Raw genomic sequence first — 24,129 nt, 5'->3', positions numbered from 1 at the left:
ATCAAAGAAAGGCATTTATTTTAAAAAACCATCATTGTCTAGTCAATCATCTGCTGTGGGGAGCTGGGAAAATAATTAGAAGAGAGGCAAGCACAAGCACCCTTCACAAGTGAATGGTATGATGCAGAAAACCCCCACGCAAGCTCCCTGTGTTCTGACACAGCTAGTACCAAGCTACTGCCCATAAATTCTGCTGAACCTCAACTGGCTCCTCCTCAAACACCAAGGCACCCCTGCAGCACACGTCACTGCAAAGAGCCACAGTGCAGTGGCTCTTTGTCTGTGCACTGCAAAACTCTCCACACGCCAGTCAGCCTTCTCACATCCCAGGCATCTTGACTGGCAAGGTTAAAGCTCCAGAGATAGATTCTTTTCTGCTGGCACACTGTACTCAAACAGCCTCACTCCGTCTTTTTTCCTAGATGAGTCATGGAACTGGAATTCTCCGATCTCACACACTACAGCCCCACCAAAGGCTGTATCAGCTTAAGCAAGGGACAGACGGAACACACGTTAAACTGGGCAACGAAGCCATCAATTCATGTCGAACAATAGTCCTAATAGCTTTTATTTGCTCTAGGGAGCAAACACCACAGCATTATCACCCAGACTTGGTCAAACATGAGTGTTAGGTTTTCCTAGGTGTGACACAACCCAGCAACTTGCTGCTCTCAAGGACAAATGGAGTACTTCCCTTCCCTAACAGCTGTGGGGTCTCACCTCCTTCCCTGGCTCTCAGCATTTCCAACAAACCCTTGGTGAGTGAAACTCAGCTCACTACTGTGTCAGGAAACTAACTCCAGAAGAACTAAGCTAGCAAAACAAGGTGAATGCAGTACAGGAGGCAATACACAGAGTACCTTAAGATTTTTCTCCAGCAGCTTCAAGCTGCTCTACTCAGTCAACAACTTCCTGACACACTCACACCATGCATGCCAGATGCTCTATTAACAAGTTTCCTAGGGTTTGGGTTGGTTGCTTCTTAAATGCAAGAAATTAAAGGCATTTCTATGCAAACCTCGAGATAACATGCCCTAGTCTTTGTTGGAATCCTTTACATTGCCTTACTCATAATGAGTCTCCCCTCCCCCACTGGAGAAGTGTTCAGAATGCAGCCTGAGTAAATAGTGTAGGCAAAAACTCAGTATGTACAAGTTCAAATCTAAGGCTCTGGACCCATCAGATCTAGAAAAAACCCAGACTTCAGGAGTATTAACATGGGTTTTGAAAGAAGATTTGTTTACGACCAGTGAAGCTATTTGAAAAAGTGCATCAAATTAACTACCCATGCAAATTTTCTTTCCACCTATTTTTATTTTATTCTTCATTTTGGTGAGATTGAAGGCCTTAAAGAGCAGATCTAGTAGGAAAGTATGACACCAAGACTGCAGATGCTTGCCTCATCAACAGGAAACAGCCCAAGAGCCCAAATAATAATGGAAGAGTACATTGACTGCAACAGTCCCTGTGCATGGACAGTCCTTTTCCAGAACTGCAAGCAAAAAACTGTAGAAGGAATTGTAATATTGATGCCAGAGCCATTAGGCACACCTAAGCAAACAGCCAGCCTTAGAAATTCACAGTGTGCCTTTAAACTCGGCAAGCCCCCATCCCCAGCCGAATTTTTTTCCACTGGGAGCTAATGGACCTCACAGGTTACCTCTGTGCCAGAGCAGAGTCAAGCCTGTGTGGTTTTGCCCACTCTAGACTGTAACAGTTCTTCAGTCAGATGATACATTTCCTCTGCACCCCAAATGAACTGTCGGCTCTAAAGCAAGGCACAGCTGTGAGGTTTATTAGATAAGCACCATTCAAATTTTGAGTCAGGGCCTGTAGTGAAGAGAATTAGCATGGGAAAATGCTACTTGGAATGACGCAAATCATTGTGCCCTTTATGATATTACAGGGTCACTGAGATAAGTTTCATGCATGCCAAAATCTTCACACTCACTTAGAAGGATATACATTTAATTAACGTAAATGCAAATCTCTCATGTCCAGTAGTTGACTATTAATAAAAACAATGGCTACTGGAAACAAATAATGGGAAAAGTTTATCCAGAAACCATTTTAAAATTACAGAACTGTAAATGTCACGCTGTCCTTCCTTAGGCATCACTTCTGCATTATGAAGAACTGTTTCCTTTATTAATACTTCTAATCAGACTTAATGTTTAAAAAGTTTCCTACTGTGCTTCATGATTTCCTTATAAATCACTTGCTTATAATCCACCCTGCAGAATGAACCATCTTTCTTCAAAGCATGAAAGTCATGTTATGCAGCTACTGAGATGAGGCAAGGAAGCAAGACATCCTCAGGGGGAAAGGAAGCATCTCTATAAAAGGCAGACATCCAAAAGACACTGAAATTTAGCCTTCAGATGACAAACCTGAATAATCTGTTATTCAAAACTATTTTCCTGCTTTAAGGTATTTTTACTAAAACTACAAATATTCCAGCTTTCCTCAACAGCCTATCAGTTTGACTTCCCAGAGTACAATTAAGAGTAAGGTAAGAATTTAACATGCTTCCTATCAACTTGCTGCTAAGGCCAGAGTCATTTGCATGTTCCATCTAAGACATGTAATCAGCTGCTTACAATAACGACATATAGTGCCTATCATGTATGACTAAATCCTATGTCCTACATGAACTGTAAAATGAAAACTTTTTTTTCCCGTTTCAAAATACAAAAGATTGTATCAAATGGAAGAATGTTTTGCTTAGAAACCATGAAGTTCTCAACCCTGTCCCTCTTACATCAACTGTTGGTTAAGGAAAAAAAACACAAACCCAAAACACCACAAACAAACTTATTCAGGTCAGAGAATTGCAAAGACCAAAACATGCCATTCCCTTTGCTTTATTCTAAAAAACACAGATGTGATCAGTATGAAGACATATTTGATCTGCTTTTCCTAATAAAAGATTTTCCAGTGTTTGCCTCATCTGGAGGGAACTAGACTGTTGAAGAGCCCTTCAGTCTCTGCCATATAACGCAGAATGGATCTAGAAGTAGATTTTTCACAAAAGTTATCTTGGGTTGTTTAGTGTACCAATGACAGATTTAAGCTGTTCCAGAATATTAGTTCTGCAGAAATAAGCCACATCACTTATAAAAAACATTCCTAAATCCCACTCATCATTGGAAATCATCTCCAATAAATATCTGCAAAAGGTGAGAGTCAGGATGGACCACACAGGGATTTTCAAGTAACCAAGGGAAAACAAAGTACAAAATGCAAAGCCAGATGCCTGCTTTAAAAGAAAGCCAAATCCACTGAGGCTTATAAATGCATTAACGATGCATCTGTCCATTTTTATCTGTGTCTCATGATAAGAACGGTTAGGGGAAAGCACGCATTCATAATCCTGCCAGAATCCTGAACAGGCCTGCTGCTGAGCACAGCTACCCTCAGGAGCTTCCCAGCTAAAAAAGCCCTTTGAAGGAAGTCCTGCAGCACTTTATTCCAGAAGAGGAAGCACTGAAAGGCAGAACTGGGGGATGGGAAGGATGCTCAAGTATCCACAACTCCAAAGGGAAAGGGGATAATGGGATAACCTCTGTACTGCAGTACATACACAAAAGTCCAGGGCAAAGGTAATACAAAGTCTCCTTTACTGGAGCATTCACAGCTCTCCACTGTTATGAGACAAAAGCAGATTGCCTTCTCTAACTCGGCAGCCCCTGGACTGTCTAGGGCAAACTGAACTATGCCAAACACTGTGTAAGAGAGTAAACACACTTAAGATGTTGACTATTCTCTAGATAAACACACAGAACTGACAACACAGCCACAGTCGGCAGAAGTGGACACAACCCATTTCCCCTTCCCTACACTGAGCAACTCAGAGAGTGCCACCAATGCCAGAGGGAGAGCCAAGACAGAAATGCGGAACAAAGCTCCTGCTATACTCCCTGCCATGAAGAGTCCAGGCTGCTACAGGCCATAAAAACACACTGTTATTTATCCAACTTTTCAAAACTTCCCAGTCCTCCTTTGTTCTAAAAAAGCAAGGCTGTTCTAAAAACATTTTCTGATTCAAATGACCCAAGGTCAGGGACAGCATCAGCTCCACTCAATACTGAAAATTCTTCCAGTAGCCTCTGGAAAGGCAACAAGAAACCCCCAAGTGGTTTGCATGCAAAGGAACTAATAAAGGCCCATTTGCCTTGATCTTGCATACAACCTACTTGTGAACTAAACTACATGACACTTCCACATGGATGCCTCCAAAGAGGCAAGTTGTGTTTCAAGTTGTTCTCTTGTATGAATTGTACAACTTGTCTTTTGAGCTGTTGTCCTGATGTCTCAAATGGCATTTGCTGACCTTCTGGCTGGAGCACCAGCAGGGTTTGTACCTCTGCAAATCCTTCTTAGAGCTTAGCTAAAGATTGGTAGAACCTTCAATACCTGCTTGCTTCCAGACCTTTGTGAGCTCTAGTCAACACATTATTTAAGCTTAAGAGAGGGAATGGAAGCGTCACTCCTGCAGGAAACAGAGCTAAAAATTAGCTAAAAAGTAGCCAGGACAGTTTTGAGATCCTACCACAAGCAGGAAGTCAGAAAAGGTTTTGTGTTAAGCTATACCTCCTCCACAGCAACAACTGATTTTGAAACAGCTACGTACTACATTGAGAGACAGCACAAACCCACTCGTAATTCTGCCACTCATGTTTCTACTTGTGCCATGCACAAAGAGCTTTCAGCCACCCCAGGCACCAGCCAGGGGCTCTGCATGAACACCACAGATCTTTTATGCCAACATGACTCTCCCACAGCAATGAAAAAGGAGTTCAAGAGTTTCACAAACACCACTCTCATAGCAGCCTCAGTAGCTGACATCAGTAACATGGATGCAAAAGCAAAGATTCTTCATGCACTCATGTTAATTGTGCAACTATTCAAATAAAAACAGAAGACAACTTGGTTTGCTCGCAAAATTAATTTTTCCTCCAGAGATGAATGTAAGATGACAGGTCACCTTGAAAATAAGCCATAAGATTAACTAAGAAAATTTTCAAACTAAGAGGGAAAAAAGAGACACTATCAAGGTTCAAGGGAAAAGAACAAACTGGAACTGAAGAACAAGACCTTTAAATGCATAGCCTTGGCAGGGCAGGAGGAGAATTTGAAATGGGACACAGAGCTGTAATTGCATGGGCATTTGCTAAGTAGGTCTGCATTTGCTAAGCAGGTCTGTGTATTCTGTTGTGCAAAAGAAAAGAAAACACTCAAGAGATAAGCACTTCAGCCTGCATAGGGCTTGGATACTTTCCCAGAATTCAAGTCATAAGCAAAGACTCTCTTAAGCAATGAAGGGTGCCAGAGCAAACACTTCCACGCAACTGGTCTGCGTTTGCCTCTCTAGCCAAAAACTAAATGATGCACTTTTTTCTTTTTACTGGCAAACATGCGATACAAAAGTGCAATTAGTGGACAGCAACTTTACAAATTTCAGCCTCTCACCCACTTTCACTGTCTGTCAACACCCAAATTTTAAATACTGTTATATTTACTGTATACTTCATTTATCTGTTGTGTTAACTCAAGAGAAAAAAATGATGCTTTCTACATTTACTTCCAAGCAAGTTCTCTGAAGTACAGCCAAAGCATCCTGAAGGCTGTTGGAGAAAGTCAGTTAGATTTCCAGCACAGTTACACTCTGACAAAAGGACTTTCACTTTTAAACTACATCCAACCTCTTAAGTATATCCACCTAATACTGCAAAGGAAGTCAATGGACTAGTATTAGGCTGTGGTTGCTGGACTTCTGCATGGATATTTAACCACCTATCTACTATCAGCAACTATCCTCAAGCCTCCAAGCAGCAAACAGGAGGGATTTACAGTTAATAATTACCCAACAAACCAATGCTTATAAATAGGCTTGCTTAAGAGATGTCTGGTAAGTGGTAGTGATAAAAATCATCTGAAAAGCATTTGTATCCAGCCAGGTATTGTTTTATGACCTCTTCAGGCATCACAGCCACCAAGGAAGAGGTTTAAAAGAACACACAAAAGTTAAGTTGATGGTATCAGCATAAAGCTAGTCCAGCCAGTCCTGACAAACAACAAAACAGTCACTGGAAGAAAAGATGTCAAAAACACCCTGCACACCTTTCCTCATACATAAGCTGCTATCATAAACATCACTCTTTGTATAGCACAGACTAGACTCATCATTCCTTTCAGATCGGGTCACCATCTTCAGAGCATCCACCAACCCAACACCTGCACTGCTGCAATACAGACCACCACCTCCACCTGGCCACCAGCTCCACTGTGGTCACCCACAGCACCCAGCATGTGGGCAAACCTCCGCTCCAGTTGCCAGCAGAAGCTCCCTGAGACATCCTCCTTGCCGTTCAGCTCTCTGGACTCCTCTCTCTTCGGATAAGGGGCCCAGCATGCTGGCTGTCCAGCTTCCTGCACTGCTAACTGGAATGAATTAAATACTCAAACTACAGGGCTCACAGCCCAGCATCCTCCCTACTCCAGCATCCTTCACCTGCACAGAAGCTGACCCAGAGCCCTCCCTTTCTTTCCAGGCAGCTTGGTCACCCAGATGCCTTATCCTGTACCCAGGTGATGGCAGAGGTCTCTGGAGAGCAGAAGGGCCTTTTCCCCAAGGCCACTGCAGGAACCCCGCATCAAAGCCAGCACACAGCACTGACATGAGGGAAGAGCCCGCTGGGAGCAGAGACTCCATCACACCGGTGAGCTGGAGCACTCACACGGGTTCTTATACCTGCTCACATCAGCCCTTTGCTCAGAGGAGATCTAATGCCTCACATAGGTGCTACACACAGAGAACCTTTGAGCCAGGGAAGGAAGAGACAGAGGCCATGCACTGTCACCTGGTCTCCTCACCCTGACTAGGACACTCCATGTCTCCTGAGGGCTAGACACACACATGCTGTTCGACTCCAATGGCTTCCTTTTTCATCTCTCAATAGAATAAAACAAAACAGACTTAGCAATTACTTCCTAAAAAACACTACTAATTGGCAGACCAAAACTCATTATGCACAAATCTAAGTACACAGATTTCTCAGCGTCCCAGTATACTGTATTCATCTAAGGGCCGAGTTCAGAGACTATTACAAAATGAGATTGCCTCCAAAGAAGCATCAAATGCTTTCAGGTCTTAGCAATATCAGTCAGGTTTTGGTCCTTCTGCTCCCCAGTCTGTGGGTAGCTGTCCATACTTGTTTCTTGTTTGTTTTAACAAAGTACCTGAAGCAGATTCACACATTTGTAAGAGAAAGATCTAAGAGAACAAGGAAGGGAGGGAACATCTAGTGTCTAATACAATAAAAACAACCAAGGTAAAAAAATAGATCTAATCTCCCATGTAATGAGGTATCATTTTACGTATTTTTAAACTTCACAGTTTTCTTACATTAATAGCATACATAGCTCTGCTATTTACCATGATCCTGACAACACTAGTGCCTTACTCATCTGAATTCTGTCCTACTTGTTATCATCAGTCTTGTGGGAGAGAAGAAAAAAGAAAAAGAAAAAAAAGAGAAAAAAAAAATCATGATGTGGCCTTCCAGTTTGTCCAGAAGCTAATCAGGTGATTTTTCTCCTTCTAAAACAAGCAAATTAAATTATTAAACAGTCAGAAGTCAAGGATGATCAAATGTCCTCATTCTGTGATTAAAGAAAGGCAGAAGCAGTGCACAGGCCTGCCTTCTCTTCTTCCAGTGGTCCACCGGCAGAGCAAGACCTCCTGCCGAGAGCAGCTGCCTCCTTCCCTTCTTGTGGCTTCTTCACCTGCATTTTTGTCTTCCATCCAGCGAAAGAAACTTTCTTCCTCTCAAACAGCTATGTCCAAAAAGCTGCCCATATTTACACTTGTGAAAACAGCAGTAACTGTTCATGCTATAACCAGCAAAGCCCAAAACAACGAAACAAAATCATGGCAAAAGGTCGATTACAGCAACCATTACCACAGGCAGATAGTTTCAGCTGTGAAACTTTTTATTAAGTGGCATTATGAAAATAGATACTGATGATACATTTGTCAAACAGATTAATAAACTGGCAAGCAAGGCAACAAGCAAAAGACACCTGATTTCCATTAACAGGCTCACGCTTGCAGCGGAAAAATCTTATAACAGCTGGAGACTGAAGCTGGTCAAGGCACAGGAAAGAGTGCAGTTACCTTTTGGTATGGCATAACATTTAAAATACATTTCAATATGTTCAAAATAGTGCCCTTAACTTTATTCTCTAAATGGATGAGCTGGCCTGTTAAACCTGTTACAGGGAACAATTAAGGGAGGATTCTAAAGCCACAGAAAATACAAAGAGCTAGAAATACACAAATGCATGTATTTTGAAAATCAAGAACGTGCAAGTAAATCCAAGGTTTACATTGCAATCCTATTTGCTGCACTACTTGCTGTCAGATACCAAAGCATAAACCATATTTTCCATTCAAGAAGTTCTACTGCTTTCTCTCAGAACCATTATTCATTAAAAGAATAAAAACAAACAACAAAATAAAGGCCAAACCAAAACCACACAAAACCAAAAAGTCCAGACTTCTCAACCTTCTGCCTACCTGTATCATGTCTATCCAGTTAAGAAATCTGTCCAAACACTCTAAGGCATCTCCACTGCACCATCAGCTCAAGCTTTCTCTCCCAAAGCACAACTCCACAAACTAAGCCCAGCCTCTTGAGGTCCCACCCTCTCAGTCAGTTTCCTCATCTGCACATTCCTCCTCCATCTGCTCCAGCACCAGAGCTGTTCCTCTTGCAATCACAGAGAGATCTGATTCAAGGAAGGCATCTGAAAAAAACCCACCTTTATTAGTTTAAACTGAAGCTTCAGTGGAACCACACCCTGTGCTCAAGTGATGGCAGCCACACTGAAACAGCCTTCAACCTGTGGCACCCACCTTGTAGGTGTATGGCTGAGATGACAGGGCATGACCAACAGAGGTAGGATGAACAGCTTTGTGATGATCCCTTTCTGTTCTACCTTGTGAGACATCACTTGTTCCCCTTGCGTCACAGGATAAATCTAGGAAACTGGAAACCTGGCTGTACTTGCCACCCTTCTACAAAACACCCAAACAGAACCAGTGCTGTAAGTTGCACTAGGCCTGTGTTTTGACTTTTTAGATCTTAAAACAATTTACGTTTGACATTTAGTTTATCATGGTTTCACCAAAATGTTTTGCAAACATCTGCTTCACCAAAAGTGAAGTATGGTGAAGTTGTGAACTATTTATGGATAACCTGTATGGATTAGCAACCCAATTACTATTGCAGGTTAGAAGATCTCCTTCTGTGCATGCAGCCATGGACCTGCACAGAAACCACGAGAACAACAAAGAGGGAACAGAGCAAGCACTGCCCAGGAAAGTTATGTTCTGGTGTTACACATCTGAAAGAGAAGGGGATCCAATTCCAGGTCAGTTTCAGCATGGCATCCCCACCATATTTAAGACTTTTTCACTTGTCTGTTGGGTACAGTCAGAACAAAGGTTGGATTCTATGGAAGGGCAGTATTGAGGTCCATATGGAAGCACATAGCAAGGGGACAGGGAAGAATCATGGAATGGTAAGGTTGGAAGGGACCACTGGAGATTATCTAGTCCAACCTCCCCACTCAAGCAGGGTCTCCCAGAGCACATTACTCAGGACCTCTGCAAGTACCTAAAAAGCGCAGCTCCTTCCCACATCCAGGGAATGGCACCACATTTCTAATGACTGCCCTAAGCACACTGTAATGCCCATACCCACAACATAAAATACCAATCCTTATAATAAAAAATACTCCTCTCTGCTGCCTTTTGTTTCTGACACAATCACTACCCAATGTGAAATATCTTCTGAAAGGTTTTTTTTCCACTCTATCTTCCAGATAGATCTCTGAAGATGAAAACATATAGTTTACTACTTGATAAATCCAGACAAGTAGCATGGAGCTCCCATCCTATATCCTCCACATAACATCTTCACAACTACTTAGTGCAGTAAATCTGTATTACATAATACATGATTTTTCCAGCATTGGCCATAAAGGCTGATTTAAAATCTAACTCATTTTAAAACAGGACCCTTCATTAGAATTCAAGGGGGAGGAGAGGAGACAAAAGAAAAAAGTGAAAAAGCAAGGGTAGCATGCCAGCATTCCATACCATGCACTTCACCAAGCTGCTTCAGGAGCTAGTTTAAACTATAAATCACTAAAAAAGAAGTGTATCATGAACTTTGGCTGCTAGAGGAAAAACCACTAGGTTGATGATTTTTTTTTTTTTTTAATACTAGGCTATTTCCACAGAACATGTCACTGTACTGTCTTAGGAGGCAAACACCTACTGCGCTAATAGTCTATTATCATTGCAACTCAAAGCTACCTCTTTGTATGTCAGTGGCAAGTTAAAAAAAGCCTCAGGGAAGAAATCACCAAATCATTAAAATCAAATATGCTTTGAAGAATATTTGGGGTCTGCATTCAGGGGTGGGGAAAGATGTGCCTTTAATTATTTTTTAATTAAATTAACTGTGAGTTTTAAAGTTCAGAGCATGTGAAACTGCTTTGATGTTTCACTTCACATATCAACCTTTTAGCACAATATAAACAGTCATGTTCCCCCATCCTGAGATAAGCTTCCCACCATGTGAACACGTAATCAGTTCAAAAGCAGCTGTCAGCGTAGACAAACCCACAAACTGCAGCCATAAAACAAAACCTGTGATATAACTTTATTAACCACTCTTGCCCATGACTGGGAAAACACAGAAGATCTTTAGAAGGATACTTCTAAATATGTAACTTCTGTTCTATTGGAATGATGTGTAAGTTATTTAAATCCTTCATGATTTGTATTAAGGCACATCTTATCACCCCTCAGTCACAGGAGCATGTGGAACAATGGAACAACAGTTTGGATTCAAATCACCAACTGCTACGACCATCAAAGCACAGATTTCCGCTGTAGGAGTACCTGAAGCTCTCCTTGCTTGCAAGTGGGATGATCCCAGAGGAGCATAGTAACAGAAGAAAATTGATTTGTCTGTAGGATTCAGCTCAGCAGGTGTAAGACTCCTCCAAAAAGCTCCCATGCCCACTGCTGCCATCGCAGGGACAGGGTAACAACAACTGGAAAACCAAGGACACCCAACAGGAGTGAGCCAAAACAAGGGGGTGCAGCCAATAACTTTGCTGCCTGAAAACACAATTCACAAGTTCATCTCAGGTACAGGTGAGCACAAAGTGGCTTTCTGGTGACAAAACACGGAATTAAACTCCCAGGAACCTCACTGTGACTTGGTGATCATAAAGAAGTCAAACAAATTTGCATTACACAACCTGCCATGTTTCAAGCCAACTTACTTGATCTTCTGATAGCTGGACGCTTCTTTGGAGTTGCTGTTTTACAGACAGTTCCATTCTTATTCAGAAATCGAGAAAGGTGTGTATCAGGAATTATTTCTGTATTTTATAACAAACCTTCCACCACAGTATCAAGGCAATTACAAGTGCCCTATGGTTTAACAAACCAAAAGAGAAACCCTGATGGAATATGCCCCGCTGGCAACAGAGCCACTTTGATTTACAAAGCATCACTGGTTCTCCACCTTGCCTTAATACTTGGCATTTATTTAGGATAATGTTACATAGGCTGTGATCAGGTCTAAGATGTAGGAACTGTCTACACTGTAAAGGGTAGACAGTGGCTGGCTAATTGGCACCCAGCCTAATCCTGAATATAAAAATCTCACTGTACTAAGCACAGGAACTGTCTGCTTTATTTTACAGAGCAAGAAATCTGACCAGAGCAACAAAAAGCCAGAAACCCACAGTTTAATCTACTTCATGAAGTCCTGTTGCTCACAGGTTTGAGTTAGCAATAAGAACATTCTCCCAATTATTCTACTCTTTGACAACATAGTCTACTGAATATTCATTCAAGAAAAAAGTTGTAATTAACAGTACAGAATTAAAAGTCTTATAGAAGATATTTTCTTTAACATACTTTAATTAAAACATGGTGGTTTTAGTTAAGCTGAATATTATTTTGCTAACATTATACTATTTTTAAAGCAGTAAAAATATCTCCTAGGCAAGCAAGGGACCAACAAAAGTTCACAGTAGTAGATCACATGGTCAGCTGAACACTAATACCATTTTTCAATTTCTGTGAAAACAAACTTGTTCCCATGAAGCCCAAATCAGACCCCAAAGCAATACTGTACAGCTGATTATAGTGAATATTTAGAGAAGGTACTTAGATTTATCAGCAATTCTTGTTATACTTGTTATAAACCACAACAGTGAGTCAGTCTCAGACTTAAAGGAGAAAGTAATTTGTACCCAAAGAATAAAACAAGTTCTTGCTTGGCTAGGACCTTGAAGAAAAAATAAGGAGGGTGGGGACAGGAGGTGGTAGGAAGTTTTTCAGGAATAATTTTTTACATAGTCATAGAGCCCAAAGGAAAAAAACCTAAGAAAGGCAACTCATCATATAAATTAATTTGACTTTATATTCAATGAGAATAGAAAAATGAAATTTAAAATAATGTGAGGATCTGATTCAGAGGTTTATCTGACTGATGTCCAGACTGACATCCATATGCATATGCAGTAGTCTCTTACCACTACAGTGAATCAAAAGGTAACTGAAACAATTCAGTATTTTAAGAGTCACTTCCCCAAGGAAATTACTAAATTATATTACCAAATACAACAAAAGATATTCCAGTCTTTGAACTCTACAACAGCCCCACTCCATAGACTATCTTAACTAGCTACTGTGAATCCATTTATGTAGCTACTGAGATCCACCTACTGGGCTGTCTAAAGCAGCTAAATGATTTTCATTACAGAAAGAGTTGACTCAGACTCCTGTCATTAGTCATCACCCCATATCACATATTATTGGAAAGGGAAAAAGGCATTCCCTTAATTCAACAACTAAAGCACCCCTTAATATCAAGTTAAATATTCCCAGTTCATCTTAAGCTGACCTGCTAACTCATGCAAAAACTGCAAACTCTCCTTAATATTAGATTTTTACATCAAAATTAACTCAAAAGATCTGGACACATTTCTAAATACAGAAAATCAGGCTTTAGAGTAACAAATTTATGTAGACACTGCATTACAAAAGTAACACTGTGCTAAGTTAGGCTCCATGAAAGCTGCAAGTATCATGACCAGAAGAAGATTTCTGTAATGAAAGATCAAGTTCCCCTTAATAAAGCAGATTTCTCTCGTGCAGATTATATGGAGTCTGGTTACTGCTTGCATCAGGTTGCCTGCACAACTAATGTTCCCCTGACTCTGCTGTTCTTACGCTGCCAGCACTTGTACGTGGGTACCTAATGGAGCAACTGCCTCAAGCATGAACTTTTGATTAAGCTGTAGATTTTTCCACAGGACATAAGACATCTCTCCTATGTGCAGAAATCTGAACAGGCAATTTTTCAGCCTGCACTTACAGCAGGACAGATAAAATACTTCATCTTCCTTCTTTCCTTCACAGCTCCTAAAAGACAACAGTCACAAATCAACTCCCCATCTCAAATTACTTTTACCATGCCTTACATGCATGCAGGATAATTTACTCCAATTTGCTCTCAGCAGTTGATAAGTGCTCATATTATCATCCTGCAAGAGATGGAGCAAGTCTTATACACAAAGATTCCTTCCTTCTCCTCCTCCTCCACTCCTTAACTATCAAATATAAAAGTTATACCTACTTCTAGCTTTCAGCTGCCAGGTCCATGCCACACATACAGTTAGGGATTTATTTTACCAGTTTTCAGGAGCGCCCCCTTATTGCAGCATTTACCCCTGGCTATATCACAGTCATCACATGGGTCTCATTTCTGGATCAAGGTACTCCTGGTGATGGAGATGGGGAGCCTATATGTTTGACAGGATTTAAAAGAACTTTCCTCCTGCTCATATTTCTGTTCCTTGGTCTTCAACACTTAGGTTCAACAGTAGACTGTTTATCCTGACGCATCCAGAAATGCTTCTGCAAAAACCCTCTCTTTCCATTGCTTTTCCAAGTTAAACACACATGCATGGTAACAAAAAAGGGGCTGACCATTCTTTAAGTCACCAGTCCGGAAAGCTGGGGGACCAGTTCCTGCAGCTGGCTACAGCACATACCTCTGCTCACTTCAGGCACAGCCTAGGTCACTTGCCACATCGATTTTTCTACTACTTACAAGCTAATCAAAGACGCAAAAAAACAGGGTTGGAGGGTTTTTTTACACATTTTATCATAAAGGGTAACGTAAGACACCTGTCTATGCCTATACTACATAACCTTTCCACACATCAATAACATAATAAAAAATTCTAATATAGTAGTTCAAATTACATCTATTGTGAAAATTTGTACTGACTGCTATGCTAATCTCAGTAATACTGAACCTTGAACCTACTCATTTCAAACATGAAGATAAACAATGCAGGCCAATTTTCCCATTATGCAATGCAACACAACCACCAAAATTCTTAATCTTTCAGGCAGTGCCAAAGAATATGCCAGTTTCTGTACACACGATCACAATGGGTCATGCTGAAATCCCTAGTGCAGTTGCTGGAGTTTATATGGCTTTACCAGATGCTTCTCAGATGAACTATGAAAATATTTTACAATTAAATGAGCAGCTCTGAACAAAAAGACTTCCATGATCTCAGCTTATGTATCTAAGTGAACACACTAAATCAAGCTGTGGTGGACTGAACAGCAAGACAAGCGGTCTTTGATCTTGAGGAGACCAATTCTTCAGAAGAGAGGAACCCACTAAGAGAAAAGTAATGCTCTAAATGAAACCTCTGAACTAAACTCTTCCAAGTTTACAGGCTAGTGTGACCAGCACAACTGTACATAAGAAGTCACCGAGAGGAAGTAGTCTACAACAGAGGTTATTAGCCATCAATAAAGGTGTTAAGCTACTTGTGAAGTATTAAAAAATTTATTCTATTACAAACTTTACTTCAAGGGGGACAAGTCAAATCATGGGATTCCTGCTTCAGCAGAAATAAAATTAAGCACTTAAGTATTTGGCAAACAATCATCATCAGCCAGAGCAGTACTTGATATTCAGTTTTTATTATTAAAAACCAGGGTTTAGAGAGACTGTATTGATTGTGTACTGCAAACACAAGATACAAGGACTGTGCACTATGAGGAAGAGTATAGCATGGTTAGACTGTGCATCCATGCACTTGACCACACCTTGGATCAGTAAGGAGACAGATCACAATACAAGCGGTCCTAATTATGGACAACAGGGATATCTGTAAAAGATTAGAGACGACTGCCTTTGTAATTTGCCCCTAGTACATTATTTTGTATAATTTCTAAAAGAAACACACTTGCAAACAGCATTTTCCACAATTACTTAGTGGGTAAAGAGTGAGACAGAGAAGTTGACAACCGGCACACCAAGTACTACATACCCAACATCAACGTTTGACGCATCCTCTGAGGCAGATGAACCACTTCTGCTTTTACTATTATTTTCAGCACAGCATAGATTCCTCTGCATACAGGAACACGAATTCCTCTCCAACACACACACAGATGAGTAACCAGAAAGCATTCTTAATTGCTACATAAATCACATGTGGCTACTTAGCATAGCCAAATACATGTCTGCATAGGAAGCACTCTCCTCAAAACTGTCTGCAGTATTTCATCAACCTCACAGAAAAGCAAGCATGCCAAAAGGAAAGCAGCAATTACTCACTCCAAATGAATTCATACCTGTCCACAGAAACGTGCGGGCTTTGTTACAGGAACCCAAACCCATACAAAAGCTTGACAACACTGTAGGCAGGTGTGCTGCACTGAAACTGGGGGGAGACGACAGCATGCTGGGCTAGCTTCAGTCCCATTGGGGCACACCTCTAACATCTGTGGGTTTTAAGACCTTTCCTGAGTATTGGTCTCGAAAGGTACAAATCCATATGTGTGCATGTTAGATTTATACATATAAATATAAATATTTTGTATCTATATATAGATAATACGTAATTATTTTTTTAAAATGTGAGCATGCATCCATAACAGCCCTATTTCTACCTAAGAATGAAGTGCGGGATATACTGAATAGCTTGGCTCCATGTGCTGCCTGCAGAAGCCCCCCAAGTTTTACCTGTCTATCCATGAGGAGAGCTGGACAAGAGACCTGTCACTCTCATGTCTTGCTTCATGAAGCTTACGCTGCTTGCCTTGACTCGCTAGTATATTCTCACAGGCAAATGCTGTATTACACATCCAGCACTTCACCTGAAATTCTCTGTTAATCAGCTTATTTAGAATCACAGAACATCCTGAGTTGAAATGGACCCACAGGGATCACCAAAGTCCAATTCTTGACCCTACACAGGACAACCCGAGAATCACACCATGTGCCTGAGAGCATTGTCCAAACGTTTCTTGAACTCTGTCAGGCTGGAGCTATGACCACTTCCCTGGGGAGCCTGTTCCAGTGCCCAACCACCCTCTGGGTGAAGAGCCTTTTACTGATATGCAAGATGAACCTCCCCCTGACACACTTTCAGGCCATTCCTTCGAGTTCTGTCACTCACTGGTTACAAGTGTGAAGAGATCACTGTCTGCCCCCCTCCACTTCCCCTCACGAGGAAGATGCAGATAGCAATGAGCTCTCCCCTCAGTCTCCTGTTCTCCAGGTTGAAGAGACCAAGTGAGCTTGGGCACTCCTCATACACCTTCCCCTCAAGGCCATTCACCATCTTTGTTGCCCCTCCTTTGGACACTCTCCAATAGCTTAGTATCCTCCTTGCATTGTGACCATTCCTTACATTGCCCAAAACTAACCCCAGCACTCAAGGTGAGGCCACTCCAGGGCAGAGCAGAGTGGGACAATTCCCTCCCTTGCCTGGCTGGTGATGCTGTGCCTGATGCACCCCAGAACACAGGTGGCCCTCCTGGCTGCCAGGGCACTGCTGACTCACATTCAACTTTCCCCTGACTAGCACACCCAGGTCCCTTTCTGCAGTGCTGCTCTCCAGCCTCTCATTCCCCAGTCTGTCTGTTAATCCAGGGTTGCCCCATCCCAGGTGCAGAATCCGTCACTTGCCCTCATTAAACTTCTTTAATATGGTTGGTGATAGCCCATCTCTCTAATTTGTCAGTGTCTCTCTGCCTCTGAGGGAGTCAACAGCTCCTCCCAATTTAGTGTCATCAGCAAATTCATTCTGTATTCCTTCCAGTCCTGCATCCAACTCATTAATGAAGATGTGGACGAGCTCTGGGCAGAGGATGGAGCCCTGCAGAATTCCATGAGTGACTGGCTGCCAGCCTGATGTTACCCCATTCACTTTGACCCCTTGTGTCCGACCCATGAGCCAGTAGTGCTTGCAACTGTTAATGCAGCACTGGTGCCACTGACGTTTTACAGAAGAGACAAACTGTAGCATCAGTTTCTACTTTAGTTTTTCTTCATCATTTTGCTCTTGCAGTAGCTAAATGTTAATCAGCAAGACCCTCTTCCAAAATGGTCATTCTGATACTATTCTTACACAGTGATCTACAGTTGAGGTAACAGATCACAAGAAGATTTTCTCCTTCTTTAAGTAACTTTTTATTGGGTTTTCTTTTAATCTCTTTAGCGTGTTTAGACACTCTTCAGTTCTGCTGTGTTGCAGAGCACTTCCCTGAATTCACCAGACTCTTCAGTTAAAAGAAGACTCCTTGTGTCTGCATGTCTATTCACATGTGTCTAAAGCAACCTAAGTCTAAACATTTTGGACCATAAAGCTATAGATGCCCAGTACTTTCTGACTTCAGCAAAACTCCACAGCTCTGCCCTTCTGCTTTGCACTTAAACCTACATGATTATCCCAGCTCAATCACATCACTTAATTCACAAAATACCCACATTTACTAAGTGCTCCTGATCTTACTAATGTGAAGCCTAGCTACTGTACTCCAAGACTCCAATGGGTGAATCAAAACCTTTTTTTCTCCAACAAAAGGAAAAAAAAAAAAAAAAAAAAAAACAGTGTTTCTCCGGTGATTTTTAAATAAATGTCAATAACAAAGATAATAACACATTGTTTGTGCTCCCCAGGTTTATAGAGAAGTAACTGCCTGAGATGCACTTAATATAGTATTAATACAATAAACTAAAGAAAACAGTGGAAATGTTAAGAGTTACTCATCTAGTCTGAATATTACCTGCTGCTGGTGCTGCACTCATGACACTTAAATCACTGAATGTAACAGCACTCATTACATGTTTTAGTGACTTGAACTCTGCTTAGGACAGTACATTAACCCATCTCTTCTAAACCTGCTTCTTAAATTTTTGTCTATGCTAGTAGTTACCATTTCATATAGTTAAGCCCTCAAAATTTAAACCAATGACTCCAAGAACCAACTGGGACGATGAACCAGTGTACAGCAATCAGCATCCTCTGCACAGGGCATAAATCTCATCTCACCTCCAGAGGCTGTCAGACACCAGCAGGGGACTTAAGAGTTCACCACAAAATGGCCATCAAACCCCTCCAAGTTACTGATGCACACATGCTGCATCAAGTGCTCCAAGACAAGAGTGAGACAAAAACACAAAATAAGGACCACTAGTTTACTGTCACAATGATGTGGGCCTTAAAATAGACACAATCTCTGCCCTGCTCATTCCTTCAGTTCTTAACTTTCAAGTATTTCAGTTGCAACAATGTTTATCCCATAATATTCACTGACTGCCAAATGGATTAGAAAAAAAAGAACAAAACATAACTGGGTATTTTTAGTTGCCTTTTTTTAAATAAGTTTCACGACTACATGTCAAACACAAACCTAAACTTTTTGGCTCCAAAGCAAGCCTATAATTAGAAACCTCATTTTTTCTGGTAGTCAGGAGAGCCATTTTCCCTAGGGAATGTTACAGAAAGGAAACCCAGGAAGAGTCGTAATGGCTAAACAACGTGAAACATTAATAACAGACACTGGTAACACAAAGACATCCTAACCAGGCTTGAGCAGCTACAAATTGCATTTTACTGCTAGAAACTGTTTTCTTCCAAAGTTAAACGCTTTTTTTATGGTCTCTCGTCCTCTCAATCACATGCCTCAACCTACTGGGCAAATTCATATGGAAGAAATGTAAAAAAAGGCGTCTGTGCCCAGAAGTTTGTCCTACTTCCTCCCACTTCCACCAGCTCACCCATTAAAAAAAAGAAAAACAAAACAAAAAAAACTGCTACACCTTTCAGGTCAAACCTCCTCCTCCAACAGTGAAATGAGAGATTGCTGGTTACTTTGTCAGGACTAGTTCGGGATGACACTGTCACCCTCCGCCTTTTGCCTTTCCCCTTTACATCTCCTCTGCTCTTATCTATCTGCTTTTCATTTCCAGCTTTTTTATGAATTTCCTTTCCCACCACCATTACCACACCTGCAAATCCCACTGACATGCAGGAAATACAGCCACAAAGCCAATGTCATGGCAGGGGGCACTGGGTGAGGGTACAGGGGAAGGAACTTAGCAGGTCTGCAAGTTGTGAAGACCAAGACCAGTAAGGGGAAGAGAGAGGGAGAAATCAGACCTCAGACAGGGAAGGACCAGTGTTGACAGTGAGGCAATGAGGACGTTCTTGGGTGCAGAAGGAACACATGCATTTTTGGAAACTGCCAACAGAAGAGATTGCATTTTTCTTGCAAACACTTTTACAGAGCCCTGTATGAAATGGTAGAAAAACAGAGCACACAGCAGCATTTTGGGGTTTTTTCCAAAGCACAGAGCAGCATCCAAGCGCCAAACTTCTTATATCCAAGCCATTTTGTATGGGACATCAACCAGAACTCTCTCACATTTTGTGTGCAAACTATTCACAACTCAGATGCTGAACAAGGGCCTGTAGGACAGGCCCTCTTCTAGCAGCTGGGATCCGTGACCTCCACAGCACTGCCAGCTTCCAAAGCAAGGTTTCCCAAAGCACAGTGGTGTCCTCTCTCACAGATCCTACACACGTAAGGGCAGAGAGAGATCCTGACCACAGCCTCTTCTCATGTTTCTAACCCTTACAGTTACAGTGGAAGGGGCCCTCAAACATAGAACAAGCAGAATCAAGTACAGGGATGTCCTCAGGTTTTTGCAGTCATCCTGATATAAGACTTGAGCTCAGCATGGCTTGGAACTAACCATATACAATGCTTGAAAGGCCACTGTCCATCGAGACCCCTGAGAAAGGAAAAGTATTGCAAGGATTTACATCGACCCTGCTCAATGTGAGATAATTCAGGGAACTGGTGTGGGGAAGGAAAGCACAGAAAACATACACAGGAAGATGCACATCCCTCCAGCATATGGTGGGGCTTGCAGCAGCAGGCATGACTGTTTTCAATTTTCCTGAAGGATGGGGGTGGGTGGGAGGAAATAGGGAGAGAAAGGGGTCAGCTTTCAAAAGTTTGCCAAACATCTTATTTTAGTACTTTTTCTACAGGGAATGGATGAATTCCAAAGGCTTGATCATACAGAAGCACCGGTTTGATCTTGCAAAAGCCTATGTACATGGATAACTTTACCTCACATGAGTAGTCACACTGGCAGGACAAAAATATTTACAGTTCTGCCTTTTTCGTTTATTAAATGACTCATTGCAAACATAAAGCAGGGCCACACTGAGCTTAATCTAGTTTCTGACACTTAAATTTTAAAAGAGACACAGATGATAAGAAACCTTAAAGCTAAACTTTCAGGAGCAGTAACACAGCATAAAGCAACCTGCATTTTTATTCACACTGCCCTCAGATTGAAGTATTTCTTGCTTAAGAAATAACTTTGGGGCTACTGCTCATCCCCAAAACACCATACCATCTATTATATGCTGCAATGTTTTTATGCTGCAATTTTTTTTAGAAGTGGTACAGAGAGAGGAAAAGTTGTCTAAATCTTTAACCACACTAGAGATCAGGCATCCTAGGCAAAGACCGAAGGTACTATCGCAAATTTTTTACACCAGAATTGCTGTCAATTCATTAATCCTGTCTCAGTTGCAGCATTTGATGTATTTAAGCCCACCCTTGCCCAATTAAATGAAGACAAAAATTCACTACTTAAACTAGTGAATTTCCTTTTTTCTTTCTTTTCTTTGGAAATCCATACAAAACAAGACTAAACACTTGTAGAGAGTTTTTCCGCAGGCACAGCTGCAAGCCAAATGCTCTAAACCATTTCTTCCCTGCAAGAAAGGGGGCAGAGGGAGCTAAGACAGAAGGATAAACGTAACTGCCAGCATTTAAAGTCTTCTACAAGAAGAGAAACCCACACTGCAAAACTTAATAGTTGTGTAGTTGAGAAAGACACAGAAACAATAACTATCAGCTCCCCTCTTTTCTCTTCGCTCAAGGGGACATAGTATGCATTTTTTGACTAAACCTCAAATACAAACCAAAAGTAGCATCCTCATCCCTACAAAGAGGCTTATTATGACTGTTATTGCTGGAAGGGGAAACTCACTCTTACTGGCCACATGACTGTTGAAATCTACATTCAGCATTGTTTGGAGATTTTTTTTTCTTTTGCCTATAAATCTGCAGTTGAGAGCAACTGGTTATAACTTTATGACTAGAAACATTAGCTGAGTATTTCTGATGCTGCAGAGTCAGCAATACAGATTAATTTGTTCCAGCCTAGTAAATACTTACTTAAATATGCACCCTGCAACACCTCACTGCAGTATTCTTTTGGGAAACATTACTAGAGCAGAACATCAAATTTTAGTTATGGGGTTTTTTGTGGTTTTTTTTCCAGTCCCCCTTGCTTGGAAATGTTAACACCACACACAAAAATTTACACATTTGCACAGTTTACCACTTATACAGCTAACATTTAGCAACACAACTCATACAACAGCACTGGAAAGACCTGTATGTTTTCAGGATCTGAATCAAGACACAGGCCTTCTTACATGTCACGATACAGCAGCTACACAGAGGCAGACAGCAGTTCTATGACAGCAGACATCTATTCACACAGTACTGTCACACCAGAATCCTCCTCCGTAAGGGCCAGGTGGCAACCAGTGCTGGCCAAATAGGTTAGCAGGTGAAGTTCAAGGACACTCCACAGCACTCAGCACCTTCCAGTGAATACCTGAGGTTAGTGGGAGGCTGAAACTCAAAATGGATGAGACAAAACCAACCACTGAGGAGAGGTGTCAAGACAAGTATCCTGGAGAAGCAGCCACAACCTGATACATAGCCAGTCCCAGCCTATTTGCTCCAAGTGCCCAAGCTCAGGTGTAGACAGAGGGTGTGCCCAGGCTCCCTGCCAAACTTTGCAGAGGAAGTTAAAGCTCAAGAGAGCTCTTGCACTTCCTCAAACGGGAGCAGTAGTTTCCTAAGGGGCAGCTAGAGGGTTTCAGTTTTAAGCAAATCACAAATGGAACATAACCTCAGAGAAAAAGAAACCAAGATTGGCTTTCTGCAGCAGAACACAGCCTACAGGAATGGCTGTGGGTAATGAACGACGTTTTTTGACAAGTGCCACAGGTGGACCAGAGGGCAGCTGAGGTATCCAAGCTTTGAAAAGCAAGTTTATAAGCAGGTCCCCATGGCAGCAGTAATAACACTGAAATCCAGTGGGGAAAACCACGAAGAGTTTGTAGAAAGAAACAGACACTGAACAGAAAGAAGGCACTGATGCTGGTGGGAGCAGGTGAAGAACTAGCATAAACAAAACAGGCTCACTAGCTCATAGCCAGCCTTCTCTGTGCATTGGGAAGAGAGGAATGAGGGGGGATAGACTGGCTGGCTAAAGAAGTGTGACGTTTACCCTATATGGTTTAATAACTGCTCAGCGTCGGACAGGTCCTCCATTGAAATTTCAACGCTGCCCACACAAGGGGTTGGTTCGGGGTTTTTGCTTTGGTTTTAATCAATTCTTCACTTCAAAGCTCCACTTGCATATGCCTGAATGCTTAAACCAAGCCACTTAAACACTTCAGAGGGCCTTTCCCTGCCAACAAACCAGCTGAAGAGGCTGTCATTCACCTCGGAACGAGCTCCGAAAGAGCGAGGAGGCAGACCCCGCCGTGCCCCGCAGAGGCTACCGCGGGGCGAACAGCGCGGTTACTCTCCGCACAAATAAGCGATTTCTGGTCACGTCCCCTGCCCACCGGGCAATGGGGGTCCCTCAGCCCGGCTGCCGAGCGGGGCACGCCGGCGGGGGCCCCTCCAGTGACCCCCGGCCGCGCAGGAGCCCCGCTGGAAGCCTGCCGAGGGAAGCCCTTGCCGGCCGCCTCCTCCCCGCTCCGTCCCGGCGCCCGGGCGGCTCCGCGGGTCCTTCCCTGTGGGGGAGGGGGCGGCGGACACGTGGAGGCCGAGCCGGAGGGAGCCGGCCCGGCCCGGCCCGGCCCGGCAGCAGCTGCCCCGCGGGGCGCAGCCGCCCCTCTTGCCCGGCGCACGGCACTTACTTGTGGGGCGGCGCGGCTCTTGCCTGGCGGCCTCCTGAAGAAGGAGGTGCGCGCGGTGAAGAAGAACTCCTCGGACTCTTCCTCCTCCAGGCTGCTGTACCCGCTGCTCATGCTGCTGGTCCAGGTCATCGGCGGCGGCGGGGGCTGCTGGTGGTGCTGGGGCCGGGCGGCGGAGAGCGCCGTCCCGGCCGCCGCATGGGGCCCCGCCGCTGCCGCTCCTCGCCCAGCCCGCGGGGTCCGGGGCGCAGGAGGAGGAGGAGGAGGAGCCGCGGCTCTGGCGGCCCCGCTCCCGCCCTCGCTCCGCTCCCTTCCTGCCGCGCGAGTTCCCCGGCAGCGCCGCCCCCGCCCGCCCGGGCAGCAGGTGAGGGGCGGGGGCGGCTCCTTGCCGGCCCGGGGCCGGACGAGTCCCTGACCCCGTCCCGGTCTCCTGCCGGCGCCTCCGCACCCCCATGCTCATTACCAGCAACGAGGCAGCTGAGGGCGGCCTTCTGTAGTAAGAAGTTCCCAACCTTTTCCCTAATAATTACCCGATTTCAGTCTTCTGCGCACTGTAAGAACAGTCATTAAAAAAATGACCGACGGCAAAATAATGGGGAGAGCTTTTCCCTTACAGTTCTTTCAGCAATCCGTGAATTCCGGCTTCGCGACCGGGGGCAGCCGCACGGCACTGAGCAGTCACAG

At 43.1% G+C, this 24,129-nt stretch overlaps 1 protein-coding gene across 2 annotated transcripts in view; it reads right to left on the bottom strand.

The window, feature by feature from the left end:
• RASSF3 (Ras association domain family member 3) overlaps window positions 1-24,129 on the bottom strand; it is a 76,394-nt gene that overhangs the window by 30,798 nt on the left and 21,467 nt on the right. Inside the window, exon 1 of one of the 2 annotated variants that reach the window (XM_039571134.1) lies at window positions 23,449-23,687. The exons of the other annotated variant lie outside the window; for it this stretch is intronic. Coding sequence (XP_039427068.1) covers window positions 23,449-23,577 — 129 coding nt within the window. The 5' untranslated portion in view covers window positions 23,578-23,687. Of the gene's footprint in view, window positions 1-23,448; window positions 23,688-24,129 lie in introns of those variants that run through there. 2 annotated transcript variants of the gene reach the window in all.

This window comes from Corvus cornix, chromosome 1A (assembly GCF_000738735.6).
Source record: "Corvus cornix cornix isolate S_Up_H32 chromosome 1A, ASM73873v5, whole genome shotgun sequence".
Classification (NCBI taxonomy): Eukaryota; Metazoa; Chordata; class Aves; order Passeriformes; family Corvidae; genus Corvus; species Corvus cornix.
The sequence above is the reverse complement of the archived record's forward strand: the minus strand, read 5'-3'. Positions and strand labels throughout refer to the sequence as shown.